The sequence below is a fragment of the Mustelus asterias genome, chromosome 22 (assembly GCF_964213995.1).
Source record: "Mustelus asterias chromosome 22, sMusAst1.hap1.1, whole genome shotgun sequence".
In the NCBI taxonomy this organism is placed as follows: Eukaryota; Metazoa; Chordata; class Chondrichthyes; order Carcharhiniformes; family Triakidae; genus Mustelus; species Mustelus asterias.
In genome coordinates, this window is record NC_135822.1 from 13,711,391 (window position 1) to 13,728,169 (window position 16,779).

Below are 16,779 nucleotides of genomic sequence, written 5' to 3' on the forward strand. Positions count from 1 at the left end.
GATCCAACAGTGGCGTCAATCATCCTGGATCAGGCCAAGCCTCACAGACTCGACAAGTCCATGATGGACATAGAGGTAAATGGGCGCCTGACACATTGCCTGTTTGACAGCGGGAGCACGGAGAGTTTCATCCATCCAGATACAGTGAAACGGTGCGCTCTCCGTGTGCAATCTGTCAGGCAGACAATCTCCATGGCGTCGAGGTCCCGATCTGTTATCGTTCTTGGGAGCTGTGTGGTAACCTTAACGGTGCGGGACACAGTTTACGAGAACTTCAGGCTCCTCGTGTTACCGCACCTTTGCGCTCCGGTACTCCTGGGGCTAGACTTTATGGTCCACCTGAAGAGTGTGACCCTGCAGTACGATGGGCCACTCCCTCCACTTTCAGTGGGAGAACAGCAGCCTCCAAATTGTCCAGCGCGCTCCACATGCAGTCTCTCGACACTCAAAATTACCCCGCCTTCCCTATTTGAAAATCTCGTGCCAGGCTGCAAGCCCATCGCGACTAAGAGCAGGCGTTACAGCACTGAGGATCGGATTTTTATTCGATCTGAGGTTCAGCGGCTCCTCAGGGAAGGGGTCATTCAACCTAGCACTAGCCCGTGGAGAGCACAAGTCATGGTGGTCAAGACTGGAGACCAGCCCCGGATGGTCATAGACTATAGTCAGACCATTAATAGGTACACGCAGCTGGACACGTACCCTCTCCCGCGCATATCTGACATGGTCAACCAGATTGCGCAGTACCGGGTGTTCTCCACCATCGACTTGAAGTCAGCCTACCACCAGCTCCCCACTCACCCAGAGGACCGCAAATACACGGCCTTTGAGGCGGATGGCCGTCTCTACCACTTCTTTTCGGCGTCACTAATGGGGTCTCGGTCTTCCACCGTGAGAGGGACCGAATGGTGGACCAAAACGGGCTATGGGCTACCTTCCCGTACCTGGACAACGTCACTATCTGCGGCCATGACCAGCAGGACCACGACGCCAACCTCCAGAAGTTTTTACGCACTGCGTCACTCCTGAACCTGACCTATAACAGGGAGAAGTGCGTATTTAGCAAGCACCGCCTAGCAATCCTCGGATACGTGGTGGAAAACGGGGTCATCGGCCCCAATCCAGACCGTATGCGTCCCCTCCTTGAACTTCTCACCCACTAGCATCAAAGCACTGAGAAGATGCTTAGGCTTCTTCTCGTACTATGCACAGTGGGTCCCCAATTACGCGGACAAAGCCTGTCCGCTCATAAAATCTACCTCTTTTCCCCTGACAGCAGAGGCTCGCCTAGCCTTTGAAGGGATAAAAGCCGACATCGCGAAAGCCACGATGCACGCTGTCGATGAGTCCATCCCCTTTCAGGTGGAGAGTGATGCATCTGATTTCGCCCTGGCCGCCACACTTAACCAGGCGGGCAGGCCCGTCGCCTTTTTCTCTCGCACCCTCCAAGGCCCTGAAATTCGGCACTCCTCTGTGGAAAAAGAGGCTCAGGCCATTGTGGAGACCGTACGGCATTGGCGCCATTATTTGGCTGGCAAACGATTTACCCTGCTCACGGACCAGCAGTCCGTGGCCTTCATGTTCAACAACACGTTAAGGGGAAAAATTAAGAATGATAAAATCTTGAGGTGGAGAATCGAACTCTCCACCTACAACTATGATATCATGTACTGTCCGGGGAAGCACAATGAGCCCTCAGATGCCCTGTCGCGTGGAACATGTGCCAGTGTGCAGGAGGACCGGCTACAGGCCCCCCACAATGATCTCTGCCATCCGGGGATCACTCGGCTCTTCCATTTTGTAAAGGCCCGGAATCTTCCCTACTCCATAGAGGATGTCAGGTCGATAACTCGAAGCTGCCAGGTATGTGCAGAGTGCAAGCCACACTTCTACCGGCCTGACAGGGCACATCTCATTAAGGCCACCCGCCCTTTTGAATGACTGAGTGTCGATTTCAAGGGCCCCCTTCCTTCGACAGATCGGAATGTGTATTTCCTCAACGTGGTTGACGAGTACTCCCGATTCCCCTTTGCCATCCCCTGTTCTGACATGTCCTCTGCCACGGTCATCAAAGCCCTGCGGAGTCTTTTTACCCTGTTCGGCTACCCCAGTTATATCCACAGTGATAGGGGTTCATCGTTTATGAGCGATGACTTGAGGCAATACCTGCTCTCTAAAGGAATTGCCTCAAGTAGGACTACGAGTTACAACCCCAGGGGTAACGGACAGGTCGAGAGAGAAAACGCTACAGTCTGGAAGGCTGTTTTACTGGCGTTAAGGTCTAGGGGTCTTCCAGTCTCCCGTTGGCAAGAGGCACTTTCTGATGCGCTCCATTCAATCCGGTCCCTCCTGTGTACGGCAACCAATGCTACCCCACATGAGCGGATGTTTACCTTCCCCAGGAAGTCTTCCTCTGGGACCTCACTGCCGTCTTGGTTGACGTACTCAGGACCTGTCCTCCTGCGGCGGCATGTTAGGGCCCGCAAGTCCGACCCTTTGGTTGAACAGGTCCATCTCCTCCACGCCAACCCTCAATATGCCTCTGTGGCATATCCTGACGGGCGAGAGGACATGGTCTCCATCAGAGATCTGGCGCCTGCAGGGGACCTGGAAACCCCCGTCACTCCCACACCCCTGGTTAGGATTCCTTTGCCCATTCTCTCCCCTCCTGACACGGCGCGGGCAGCATCGGGACCTCCACTTACTCCCGTGTACAGCTTGCCTGAGTCCAGGAGATTGTCGCCACCTCGAGGTCCACAGGTGTGTGAGGAACTGGAGGAGTCACTGGACACCACCTCGGAGAGAGGGTCGTTACCACGGTCAACAGAACCGGCACTGGAGCCAGTGCTGCGGAGGTCGCAGAGACGGTGCGGACCTCCGATACGACTGAACTTGTGAACATATGGACAGTTCGTATTGTCTCCTTACCCCACCGGCCTTTGTTTTTAAAGGAGGGGTGAATGTGGTGAACCATAGATGGTTACCACTATGGGTACTTGTACATATGTTACTCTTGTTACTGTTGGGGTTAGGGTTGGGGTGTTCCACCTGTTAGCATTGTTCTGTGGTACACTCCCTTTGGCTCCGCCTTCTTACAGGAGTATAAAGGTCACTGCTACTTCCTAGTGGCCCTTAGTCTGGGATAGTATTGTTAAGCAGTATGCTCTATTCTTGTTGTGAATAAAAGCCTTTATTCCCGGGTACGTCCTAGCCTCCCGAGTGAATTAATCGCGCATCACCTTGCTAACCATTCTCTCACTGTGAGTAGCCACCATCAGGATCATTGCATTTACACCCCAGGTCCTTCTGTTCCTGCACATTCTTTGGTACTGTGCCATTATGTCCATATTACCATTCCCAACTCTTCTTTCAAAATCCGTCACCTCAATATGAAATTCCATCTGCCGCTCCCTGTCCTTTCTGCTCACCTACCTATGTTATGCTGCAGTTTGTATCATCCTCACTGTTTGCCACCCTTTGGAGTTAGGTACCATCAGCAAATTTTGACATTCTACTCTGTATTCCAAGATCCAAGTCAGTTGTATGTAGCAAAAAAAGCAGTGGTCCTAGCACTAACCCTTGCGGAATGCCATTGTCTACCATCCTCTGGTCTGAAAAATAACCAATTACCTCAACTTGCTATTTCCTGTCCTTAAGCCAGTTTTCTATCAAATTGGACTCTGACTTTCCAATTCCATGAGCCCTCAATTTTTAAACCAGCCATTTATGTGTTACTTTGTTGAAGACTTTCTTGAAATTCATATAGACAACATCCACTGCATTCTCTTCATCAACCTCTGTTACTTCATCAAAAAATTCAGTTAGATTAGTCAAGCATGATCTGTCTTTTACAACTACGTCCTGGCTATTCTTAATTAACACAAACCTCTCCAAGTGTCTACTGTTTTCTTTCTCCCGGTTATTGTTTCTAGAACCTTACCCATCACTCATGTCACAGTTAAGTGGCCGGTAATTTCTAAGACTACCCTTACATGCTTTCTTGAATAGGGGTAGTCATATCAAAAACTCATGCAAATTAGTTGAACATGATCTTTCCTTAGCAAATCTGTGATGACTTTTCTTAATTAATCCATATCTGGCCAAGTGACTGTTTATTTTGCCCTGAATTATTGTTTCCAAAAGCTTTCTGATCACTGAGGTTAAACTGACTGGCCTCTGGTTGCTGGACTCATGTTTGCATCTTGTTTTGAACAAAGATGTTAAATTTTCAATTTTTCAGTCCTTTGGCACCAATCCTATATCTAAAGAGGCTTTGGAAGATTATGGCCAGTGCCTCTGCAATTCCCACCTGTCCTTCTCAAGTATCTTTGGATGATCTCATTCAGCCTTGATGATTTATTGACTTGAAGCACAGCCAGTATATCCAACACCCACTCTTTGTCAATTTCTACTACGCTCAGTGCCTCAACAATCTCTTCATTCACTGTGGTTTGAGCTGCATCTTCTTTCTTGGTTCAGGCTAAGTACTCATTTAGTATCTCAGCCCTGTCCCCTGAATTCATGCATAAATCCCCTTTTTGGTCCCTAATTGGCCACACTCCTCAGTTTATGGACGTATAAAAAGTAAAAGGCTTCTAATTTCCTAGTAATGTTAATTAATGTTAATCTCATGTCTCTGAAGCAGGAATTGGACTCACAACCCCCTGACTCAGAGGCTAGAGTTCTAGCACTGAGTCAGGCCAACACTTACATATTATATGCTCAGAAAGACATCTTCCAACTCTTGCAGAATCCTTCAGCAACTGAATTTGTCAGTTTTAAACTGACCACCTACTTTTAGGATATAATTTTCAAGAACTGTAATTGAAAACCGGACACATAACTGTTTTCCAACATTGGATTTTTAGAATGCTACACACACAATTGAACACTTGCAATGTTCGTGCACACACTCATAAACTGGGCATGATGATCCATGCATACTAAAGAAGACAATTCCGCCTTCCATATAGATGATCATTTCCCTAATTTGCACTTCTTTCTGAATGACCCATTTCTGTCCAGTTCACATGACATACACCAAATAGTATTGTATAACACGACGGCATAGTGGTTATATTGCTGGACTATTATTCCAGAGCCTTGGATTGATAACCCATATGAATGGCAGTTTGAACATTTTAGCTCCATTTAAAAAATCTGTAAATGAATCTCTAATCAATAAGGTGACCACAAAGCTGTTGGATGGTCATTACAAAACTAACTGGTTCACTAAAGTTCTTGAGGACAGGAGATCTGCTGTGCTCACCCAGTTTGGCCTCTGTGTTGCTCAGTCCCATACCAATGTGGTTGACTCTTAACTGCCCCCTTAAGTGGCCTGGCAAATCACACAGTGTATACAATTGGAATGACAATAATAAGGACAGCTTTGCCCACATCCGAAAGGTGAATTTTAAACAGGTATCATGTCATGAGGATTTTCTGTGCTACCTCAATTTGGTGGCGCTGAATTTAAAACAGCATGGAATTTCAGACAGATTTCTTGATTCATGCTGTAACACATGGCTGAAAAGTCTTCTAGTTTCTTAAGTGTTAAAAGTTTGCTTAGTAAGTGAACAATTGGTTTGCAGAAGTTAAGAAGTTTACTGTTAAGTTGCTCAGCTTAGGGAATTCACTTTAGGAGTTCAGAGCTGTTTCTGTTTGGAGGCAGCTGAATCAGGTCTGTGCTAATTACCCAGCGTGCCCCCCCCCCCCCCTCTTCCCCTCTCCGCTTCCCCCTTTGTCCCCAGACGACAGAGCAAATGACCCTTTTCCTGCTACAAGACAAGGTAGCCTGGCTGGAGCAGACGCAGGTCCCCTGACACCCATGCCGCTAACTCAACAGATGAAAGAACAGAGTTGCTTAAAAAAAGGAAAATGAAGGGGAATGTTGTTCTATCTGAAATCAGGACCGACCAGCATTATCCACTGTTTGCTTTTCTTAGGGCCCAAAGCAGACCAGATCTCTGTTAGCATTGTGATTAAACGTCACTCTCACTCAACCTCCTGCATTTAACAACCCTTGAGGAGGCTGTAAAAAAAAGAAAAGGAGAGAAGGAATATCAGCGGATCTGTCACTTTGTCTGAGAGGTCTTTACTAATTAGAAGGAAAGACTAGGACAACCCGGTATTTTCTTTGTGGAATAAAATACAATTATGATGGCATTTCCTTAAGGATATACGGGAAATTCTAATTGGGACCTAGTTTCTAGAAAACTGAGTGCTTCAGAGACCTGGTATGATTGACCCCATAGGGAAGTGTCCCAGTGTATTTCTCTCCACAGAAAAAAAAATGATGAAGTGGCTTAATGCAAACACTTAGTTGATGTATGAAGATGAATTGACATGGAGTCTCGACATTCAGTATCAATCTGGGTCGAGCTTTACATATATTTTAATTGAAAGCTTATTTGGCTCGCGATTTATTTAATCTGGATTGAAATGGAATCGAGTGGTCACAAACTGCATTCCTGTCTTTGGAGAAAGTTTTGATTTTTTTTTCCCTTGGACCTGTCTTGGGATCAGGTTTATTTGTACAAAAAAACTGAATGCGTAGCACGTGTGTTGTAAATGGAGCTCTGTTCTCTGGCAGCACATCACTTTTGGTGGGCTCTTTCGACAGAAGAGAGAGATTTCTCCATATTCAGTTCTTTCCTGCAATGTCCAATAAACTTGTGCAGAGGAATAATATTGAGCAGCAATGAATGAAGAAGTATTTTTACCCGAGGTGTGAGAAAGCCAGTGTTTGTGATGGCAGAATGTAAAAGCCAGGTGCTGTTGTAGATTCAGACAGGGTAAGATCTAAATAAATGCACACCTTTGTTTTAGCTGTACATCTCCATGGAAACATACATAAGTTGAACCTTGCGTGACATGAGCTTTTAACTGCGGCTGGCGGTTGGTTTATTAATCATTGATTTTGACCATTGACAGTGCACACTACTTCATCGCAGGACAGTTACAATTGTATTTCCATTTTGTGAAACTTCCATTCTGGAAACATTTTGGCACACCAAGCAGCCTCTGAAAGATGTAGTGGCTGCAAATCAATGGGAATAGGGTGGCGAGCGGACATTATACAGTTCCATCTGTAGTAAATGCAATAATTAATGACCACCGGTTAGGTAACAAACAATAACGGGTTTATTACTATTTAAAACTAGATATAGGGAGCTACAATCGATGTTCTCAGCTCCAAGATCAATCCGGCTGCAAAAGTTCATGCTTTACCCCGAGATCCCTACACTCATTCCCCATTGGATGATTGGGTCACCTGACCCTATGATGCCTTAAAGGGCCCAACTACTACACCATCCATTCAGAAACTGGAACATTACTTTCCTGTATTTTTTAAATAAAGTTGCAAATCACGTTACATAAAAACTGGTTTTCATGACTTATATGTGTGTGTTGGGGGCGTGGGGTGCGGTTGTGACAGTTGAATTGGCCCATATACTGATCAAGCAGAAATGCTGCTGTTTCCATGGAGTTCTGCATGCTTTGGGAAACACAGACCTAGAAATTACAGGCGTAAAACAGGCATTGCAACTCGGGAATCTTAATTCTGCCCCCAACCACACCTGGCTCATCCAGCAGTGAATCAGCCACTTTTTAGCCATTCCGGGTAGCCACCTAAAACATGTATTAGGCCTCTTCTATTTGTCAATGATAGGCCGAAGACTGCTGTAAAAGCTCTCTGGGAAATTGAGTTGCTGTGCTTAAATTCTGCTGCCACGCATATGGCTGAGCATATGACCATCACCAATCTTTTTAAAAGTATTAATGTGGAGGCAGAAGGACCAGAAGTTTTTTAAACTCTTCAGTGTTCCGAATTAGAGCTGGTCCTGACAGCTCATCTTCCTCCCCATCCCCACTGAGGGCACTTAACCATGAGGCCTAAAACTTGATTCTGCAGGAGGGCAAGCTGTCTGCGGAGATGACGTAATTTACCTATGTAATTCAATGAGAAACCAATTTCAGGCCATTTGATTAGGGTGCAGGGGGGTAAAGGACTGAGGAGGGTGCGGGGAGGCGGTGGGGGCAGGGTTGAGGGGGGTGCAGGGAGGAGGTGGGGGCAGGACTGAGGGGGGTGCGGGGAGGAGGTGGGGGCAGGGTTGAGGGGGGTGCGGGGAGGAGGTGGGGGCAGGGCTGAGGGGGGGGTGCGGGGAGGAGGTGGGGGCAGACCTGGATTGACGTATTCATGTTCTGAAACCTGGCACCATTGAATTTCTACCCTGCAAGCTTTGTTCCAGAGCTAGTGCTTTATGATACTTCAACTGGAACCTTACATTGCCAATTATAACCTCTTTCTGCATCATGTTGGCTCAAATGTTGAAGTCTGCTCCAAATGGGGAGATTTGGTTAATTGACAAGATTAAGATTTGCCTCAATTACTTGTACAGATATAGAATTTTTTTTTGAGAAGTAATTGAATTCACTGTAAATGTTGCTCTGTGGCGTGAATATACATTGAATGGCTTGAAACATGAACCCAGAAGGTACTCTAACCCTTGGGTGTTGGTTACAGAGGAAAGGACACCAGCAAAGTTGGAAGGGTTATGCCCGTATTGGATTCAGTGGTTGTCCACCACTCTTGAGAGAGCTTGCCGAGGTAGCTTTCCCTTTTGCAGTCGAGGCATTTTAAACCAGAATACGAACGCCAAGTGTGAATAAAGGCCTACTCATAAATCCCTGACCTCCACAGGGATTTGGGGGAGTAGTGGGAAAGAGCAATGAGTCAAAATGTTTGAGTGGCTTTTGCCAGTCGATACAGTCCAAATAAAGAAACTCCTGCCTTGTCTAACCACTCATCTGGTATATGTATTAAGCTGCAGTCACTTCGAACTACAATGTACCTTTTTTTCTCTGCACATAGTCTTGCTGCCCCAGCATCTGGGATACAACCCTGCTCCTTAGACCGAGCTCAATCATATAAAATATCACCCAAGTGAAAGATACCAGTTAATGCTCCGAGTTATTTGTGGTTTGACTAAATTTTTTTGTTTACTCAGCAGGGTTAGAAAGAGATCCAACCACATCCCAAAGAAGTAGGCGAGTGCAAAGCTGACCCATGCAAAAAGCCCAAATCAGCATGAAATACTGCTTCTTCTTGTTTACTGATCCCCCTTTCTTACCCACCGGTAGTTAAACATCAGTCAATTCTACTTGTTTACTGATTTCTTTAGCATCTTAATAATCATTCAACCATCAGCCTACCTTAACGACAGTTGAATTATAAATATGTTCCATCTGTTTATTGCTCCCTTCTCTAGCCCAAAGATTGTTTGATCAATCAAGGTGGGCTTTTTTTTTCATTCATTCTCATGACGTGTGCCATTAGTGAGGTCAGCATTTACTTCCCATCATGCTTCCCCAAGAGAAGGTGACAGTCGGCCTTCACTTGATCCACTACAGTCCGAGTGGGGAATGTACTCCCACGGTGCTATTAGGTAGGGAGTTCCAGGATCTTGATGCAGCAACAGTGGAAATGTGGATTGGGATAATGTGTGACTTCTGCGACCTGGAAATGATGGTGTTCCCATGCACCTGCTGCCCTTGTGCCAGGTGGTGGAGATTGTGGGTTTGGGAGGTGCTGTCAAACAAGCCTTAGCAAGTTGTTGCAGTGCATTCTGAGGTTAATGCACACTGCAGCCATAGTGCATCAGTGATAGAGGAAGGAAATGTTTAAAGTAGCGAATGGGCTGCCAATTAAGCGATTGCTTTGTCCTGGATTGTGTTGAGTTTCTTCAGTGTTGCGACTGCACTCATCCAGGAGAGCATTCCATCACAATTTGACTTGTGTTTTTTAGATAGTGGAGAGGTAGCATAGTTCTGTTGGTAAATATTTTGCCAAGCTAGATTGCTACATTGCAATATAGCACAATACATTGCTATATAGCTATAAGTCATATTGACTGGACATAGGCATTAGCCCTGATCTATGATAAACTGGAAATACTTCAATAACCCTCAGCATTCCCTGGACTAGAAAGTTGAAATATAATCCAGTGTTCCCACCTCTAATCATTACTCAATAACCTCCAATTAAAATTGTGCTCAAGTGGAGATCAGATTTGACTTGGTGGTGATGCCAATCCATGGTTGAATAGCAAACCAACAGCTATCCAGGCCCACTTAAGGAAGTGGCCATTGGGGTGAGAGACTAGAAAGCTACTAGCATCCAAAGTCAGGTAGCACCTTCAGACTAGGAGGAGAAAAACTGGGGTCAAAGTGAAGAAGTTGGTATTTAGCCTGATGATCCCTCATATTGGGAAATCATACAGTGCTGGACTTAGTTTCCTTGTTTATTTTTGGTGAATTTTGTGCTTGACAGGTGGAGCAAAGTTTGTTAGGAATATTTTCCTAATTTAGGGAGTCAAATATTCCCATCTCAGGTATAGTAAGAAGTCTCACAACACCAGGTTAAAGTCCAACAGGTTTATTTGGAATCACGAGCTTTCGGAACACCGCTCCTTCATCAGGTGAATGGAGGTTAGTCCACAAACACAACATATATAGGCAAAGATACAATTGCAAGATAATTACAGATTGGAATGTGAAGAACGGTTGGAATACGAGTCTTTACGGGTAATCAAGTCTTTACAGGAATGAGCAGTGTAAGTGGAGAGAGGGATAATCACAGGTTAAAGAGGTGTGAATTGTCTCAAGCCAGGACAGTTTGTAGGATTTTGAAAACCCAGGCAGTATGGTGGGGCTTATAAATAGTCTGACATGAACCTAAGATCCCGGTTGAAGCCATCCTTATGCATGTGGAACTTGGTCAAATAAACCTGTTGGACTTTAACCTGGTGTTGTGAGACTTCTTAGTGTGCCCACCCCAGTCCAACGCCGGCACCTTCACCTCATCTCAGGTATAACTTAGCAAACAGGAGATCAAAGCCCTCATCCCAGACCTAATACTGTGCCTTAGACCCAACATCAAAGGAGTATCTCTTACCAGCTAACTGATGCTGATACTTCAGTGCTAAACAAGTCTTGTGTTATACACAAACAAAATATTGTGGAAATCTAAACAATTAGGGGAATGCTGAAAACACTCAGCAGGTCAGGCAGCAGCTATGGAGAGAGAAGCAGAGTTTATATTTCGGGCCACTGATCTTTCATAAGAATTGGGAAAGGTTAGCAATGTCCCAGTTTTTAAGCAGTGCAAAGGCAGAGAGGAAGAAAGAACAAACTGGAAGGTCTGTTATTTGGTGGATGCCAGTAGAGATTAAATGATAAAAATAACGATGGTGCAAAGCAAGGTAACAAGACAATTAAAGAAACAAAAGGAGCTGCAAATGGCAACAGCAGAACCATTACAAGCAGCTGCTGTCTTGATCGACCACATATTGAGATTGGAGCCTTGCAACCACCAGAGGGAGACAATCTTCATCCTATCAGCCTGGGCTGCATTGGACTGCAGATTTCAGAAGTAAAAGGCGAGCATGTTAACCTATGGAATGACACAATTCTCCCCCGAAGCAGACAGAAACAGATGTTGTTAACTTTTCCAGATTCCACCACAGTGTAGGGATGCTGCTGTACACTGAGCAGAAAGTAAATGATGAAATAGGATAATCCCATCTACTCGTGTCCAATCCCTCGAACCGTTTTTTTTATGTGCTGTGTTCCTATTTCAGGCATGAGGCGCAAAGTAGCCACCAGGAACCAGACCATCCACTGACCAATCAAAAAGCAGAAGAGGCAGATGACGAGGATGAAGAGGAGGAACTGGAGGAGGAAGATGAAGAGGAGGACGAGAGCATGACAGAAAAATCCCAGGATGACCCAGTTTCACCCAAGATTGACGCCAGAGCCCAGTTCAGAGAAAATGAAGAGGAACGGCCTGCTCCACTCACCCTGGGCTATGAGCAGACCCACAGGTTTGTGAAATTCATATATTTTTTCTTCATATCTTCTTCTTCATATCTTCATATTGAAAGCATGCCACCTTCCCCAAGAACGTTTGGTTTAACAGGTGTGGGTTGAGAGGTCCACAAGGTGGTGGAGTGGTCTCATACTATGCTGGTTCTGTTTCCTTAAGAAGAAAAGTGTCTGAATCTGAAATTACACTGGCCAATTCCATATTACCGTTTGTATTGTAAACCTCTCGAAATGGTACAGACTGCAGCGAGCCCATTTGCACTGTGCTTAACCCATTGAGGTAATTCACTGTTCTATGGGACAGTAAAGGTCTTCAGGGAGCTGACATTAACCTTTAATGAACACTTGTCTGAACTTTATTTCCGGTACTTTCGATACCCATGGTGAGGCATATACAGAATTAAATATGTCAACCATGTCTTGATGTTAAATACACTTGTCAGAGTGATATCACATCCAAATGTAAATCTAGTTAAATCCCAATCCTTTTTTCTGTCTTGTGCTCTTCAAATTGAAGCAAGTTTTGGGTTGGGGGCTGGGTGGTGTGGTAGTGGTGATGGACTAAAGGACCTTTGGTGTGCCTTTGGCTTGTGCTGTCCTAACTTAGGAGTACTCGATGCTGATACAGGATGACAAAAGTGGCAGGAATGTTCCATTTTCTAGCACGATGTCATCTTATCTTAAATTTCCTCCAGTCTTCACCAGCACACACAGGAAAGTGGCAGCATTCTCTCAAATTGAGGTATTCTGTGCACCAGAAGTTATTGCAGGGGATTTCAAGCCAAGCACATCAAAATGGTGACATATATATAGTTAAATTGGATCTACAGACTGTATCCTCTGTGGACTCCATTTTATGCCATCAACCCTACAGATTTAAATTGGCCTGTCACAACTTTGTCTTAAAGATTAAGTACCAAGAGTGGCATCATGGGGATTCTGTACTCCAGAGGTGATGGGGGACTGATGCAATCACAATTGCCTTTGCAGTTTGTTCCCAATTTTGCTGAAAATAGACTTTGAATTCTGCAGCATTTCATTCAGATAATTGTCTACTTGAAATCCAATTTAACCAAACAGTTTTGATCTGCTTTCTGCTGCATAAGAGATATAAACCTTGTTTTTGGCATATTGCCATGTTATAACTGAATCACACAGCCAGTGTTCAGTATGTGAGCTGCCATTCACCGTAATAGCATTATCAGAGATTGGAGTGAAAGATCCAGCCTAACATACATTTTACAGCCTATTTCAGTCCCAAGTACAGAAAGCGGAATTTAATGCCATTCCACTGACAAGTTTAGAAAGGGGGGGCAGGAGTGCTAGGGTGGGAGGGGGGGCATCTAATCGGGCAGGGAGTGGCGGGGTGGGTACTTTCCCACCTCCTACCTCTGCACAATTAAGTCTGAGGTGGGAAGGCTCGTAGATAACCTTCCTGCCTGGACTTAATTGAGGCCCTTAAGTCAGCAATTAATGCCCACTTAGGGACCTTATCATTGCCCACTTGTGGGGAATTGCCATACAGGAAGCCTGAAAAGTATACCCTGTCAAATTGTCTTGTGGGCTTCCGGAGAGCTCCCTCCTTCAAATGCACTCAGTGCCTTATCAAAGGACCCAGCTTCAGGAGGTGGGATTCCCAGTGAAAGCCAGTTCCCTCCCTCTCCTGCAACCCTCACCCCACATCCACAATCCCACCCTCACTCAACATTGGTCTGGGAACCCTCATTGATCCTAGATCTCTGGTGGTGCAATACTGGCACCTACCACCACTCTCAGTGGCGCTGACAACAATGGAGAGCTGCCAGCCTCTGATTGGATGGCAACTCTCGGGGTGAAATTTCCACCCCTGGGGTCCTTAACCCAGGGGAAGGCCCAACGATGAATGATGCCATTTAAGCAGGCCTTCACCTACAGAAGTTAGGAGGGGTTCCTGCTGTTCTTCAGCTGGCAGGTGAGAGCTCCTTTAAATTCTGCCCTGAATCCCAGTGAACCAAAGCCCTCAGCACTTGTTTCTAAGATACCTGATCATAATACGGGGAGGCGATGACCTAGTGCTTACGCTAGACTATTAATCCAGAAACTCAGCTAATGATATGGGGACTGGGGTTTGAATCCCGTCACGGCAGATGGTGGAATTTGAATTCAATAAAAAAAATCTGGAATTAAGAATCTACTGATGACCATGAAACCATTGTCGATTGTCAGAAAACCCCATTTGGTCCACTAGTGTCCTTTAGAGAAGGAAATCTACCGTGCTTGCCTGGTCTGGCCTACATGTGAATCCAGAGCCACAGCAGCAAGTAGCGGTGAGCAATAAATGCTGACCAGTCAGCGACACCTATGTCCCATGAATGAATTTTTAAAAATACATCAGTCTCATAATATGAAAAGCCAATGGATGCAGTTACTCGTATTTGAAAGATATTTTAAAAATTAAATTTCCATCACTCAAACTACAAGTGCAGCTGATCACAGTGCAGTCAGCTCAATTAGCCAGTAACCCAATGGACCCAGTCATAGAAAAGTCCAAATCTGTAAAAGCCTAATTATTTTATTTTGCAAACATGTTAAAATGGTAGCCAAAGGTAAAAATGGCCAACATCACTCACATCCTGAAAGCAAAGACTCCTTACACACCTACCTGATCATAAAATAATGATGAACTAAAGACGTGATAGAAATTCTATCAAAGTCACACTCCATACAGAGCCACAGATAAAACATTTTGTATAATCTTCATGGGAATTAGTGATTTAAAATGAACCAGCAACAGTAAAGACGCTCTTTTTGGTGTTTTCTTCACCTGTGTGTCATCATGCTATAAACACCCCCATCTGATCATGCTTGGGTAACACCATTCACTGCACCCACTTCTGTTGTCACTGCCGTGTATGTGGTTTGTGCTGTGCAACCCTTGCATGTGCATGCAAAGATTGAGCCAGCAGTGCTGACTCTGATTAGCTGAGTTGTGTAAGGTCAGAAGGGCTAACATGGGGTCACCTTTCCCCTCCCCCTGATCGTTGGCACAGGTGTATTGCTGAGGATGAAGCTGGGCTGCTGGCCTTGGACCAGATAGCGAATTTCACAAAGGGGCTGGACCTGCGTAAGGCAGCAGAGGAGCAGTACGAGGTGAAAGAGGCCGCAGTCTTTAATTCCTCCTTAGACTCCGAAGCAATAAAAGAGACACTGTACAGGCAGGCTAAAACTCAGGTATGGTACTCTACAACAGAAACACACTCTGAGTGATAAGTAACCTGTTTTACTATGTTTATTCCACAAACCCCAGTCTTCACAGCATACACACACCTACCATTTTCCTGACCTGGACCTGAATCAATCCTGATTAAAAGTTTGATTTCATGAACGTAATTTCACATCCTGCGGCCAACGTCAACATTAGACACTGGGGATCATTTTGACTTTGTGTGTTGGAGTAAAATGGATGATATTGATTCCTATCTGTTACATATCTGTCCTGATTTTAATTTCCTGTAACTTCAATCGAAATGAAAGTCAGGAAGGATATTGTGATGATTGTTCCTTTGAGGGCAACACAGCAGAGTAATGGTCACATGGCCTGAGTGGCCAATCAGAATCACCCAATGGTGAGAGAGGCTCCGAGGTAAACAGAGAATTTGGGAGCCAGTGGCTGCTTTACATTCTTATGAATAAATATCTTTTGTGTTCACTAATGGAGTCTTCTGAGGGTAACAGACAGCTGATCTGATGCAAATTATAGAGTAATCTCAATTTGGTAGTTCCTGACTCCAAGGTCTTTGCCATTCAGAGGTGAAAGTATCTACAGTAGAACTGTGTAGTTTTGTCAACTTTTACAGTGTAGTTGCCAAACTCTTGAACTACCTGTATGTTATCCACTGGGAAAGAAATACAATTTAAACAATGATGGAACAGTACAATGTGACAAAGGAATATGACATACACTGCGACATTACAGTGCATACCGTAATAGAACACACACTGTGACAGAGGAATAAAACATACGCTGTGATAGAGGACTAATGTAACATACATTGTAACAGAGGAGTACAACATATACTGTAACATACAAAAATAGTAGCAGAAATAGGCCCTTCGGGCTTGGTCCGCCATTCAATATGATCATACCTGATCCGCTATCTCAACGCCACACTCCCCATGCTCTCCCCATACCCCTTGGTGTCTTTAGAGTCTAGAAATCTATGTTTCTTTCTTTAAAATATTTAGTGACATGGCCTCCACAACCTTCCATGGTAGAAAATTCCACAGGTTCACACCCACTGAGTGAAGAAATTTCTCCTCATCTCAGTCCTAATGGCCTACCCCATATCACTGAGACTGTGACTCCTTGTTCCAGACACCCCAGCCAGAGGAAACAACATTCCTTCATCCAGTCTGCTAAGCCCGGTTAGAATTTTATATGTTTCAATTTGGTCCCTTCTGTTTTTCCTTAATTCCAGTGAATACAGGCCCATTCGACCCAATCTCTCCTCATCTGATAATCCTGCCATCCCAGCCTCTGTGGCAAGTGAATCCTTTTTTAGACAACGGGATCAAAAGTGCACACAATATTCTGGGTGTGGTCACAGCAAGACCGACACAGATGTGGAAAGACATTCTTGTTCTTGTATCCAGGTCCACTTGCAATGAAGGCCAACATACTATTCACCTTCCTAACTTTTTGCTGCATCTGCATGTTTGCTTTCAATAACTGGCGTACTGGAACACCAAGGTCCCTTTGTACATCAACTTTCCAAATCTATCACCATTTAAGTAATACTCTATCATTCTGCTTCTCCATCCGAAGTGGATAACTTCACATTTATCCACATTATACTGCTTCTGCCATGTATTTGTTCACTCACTCAACTTGCCTAAAACACCATGGAATCTCTA

The 16,779-nt window shown here is 44.9% G+C and overlaps 1 protein-coding gene across 1 annotated transcript in view; it reads left to right on the top strand.

Annotated features, from left to right (window-relative positions):
* prdm16 (PR domain containing 16) overlaps positions 1-16,779 on the top strand; it is a 90,657-nt gene that overhangs the window by 68,662 nt on the left and 5,216 nt on the right. Inside the window, 2 exon segments of the mRNA XM_078238520.1 lie at positions 11,658-11,885; positions 14,916-15,096. Of these exon segments, the coding sequence (XP_078094646.1) occupies positions 11,658-11,885; positions 14,916-15,096 (409 nt within the window).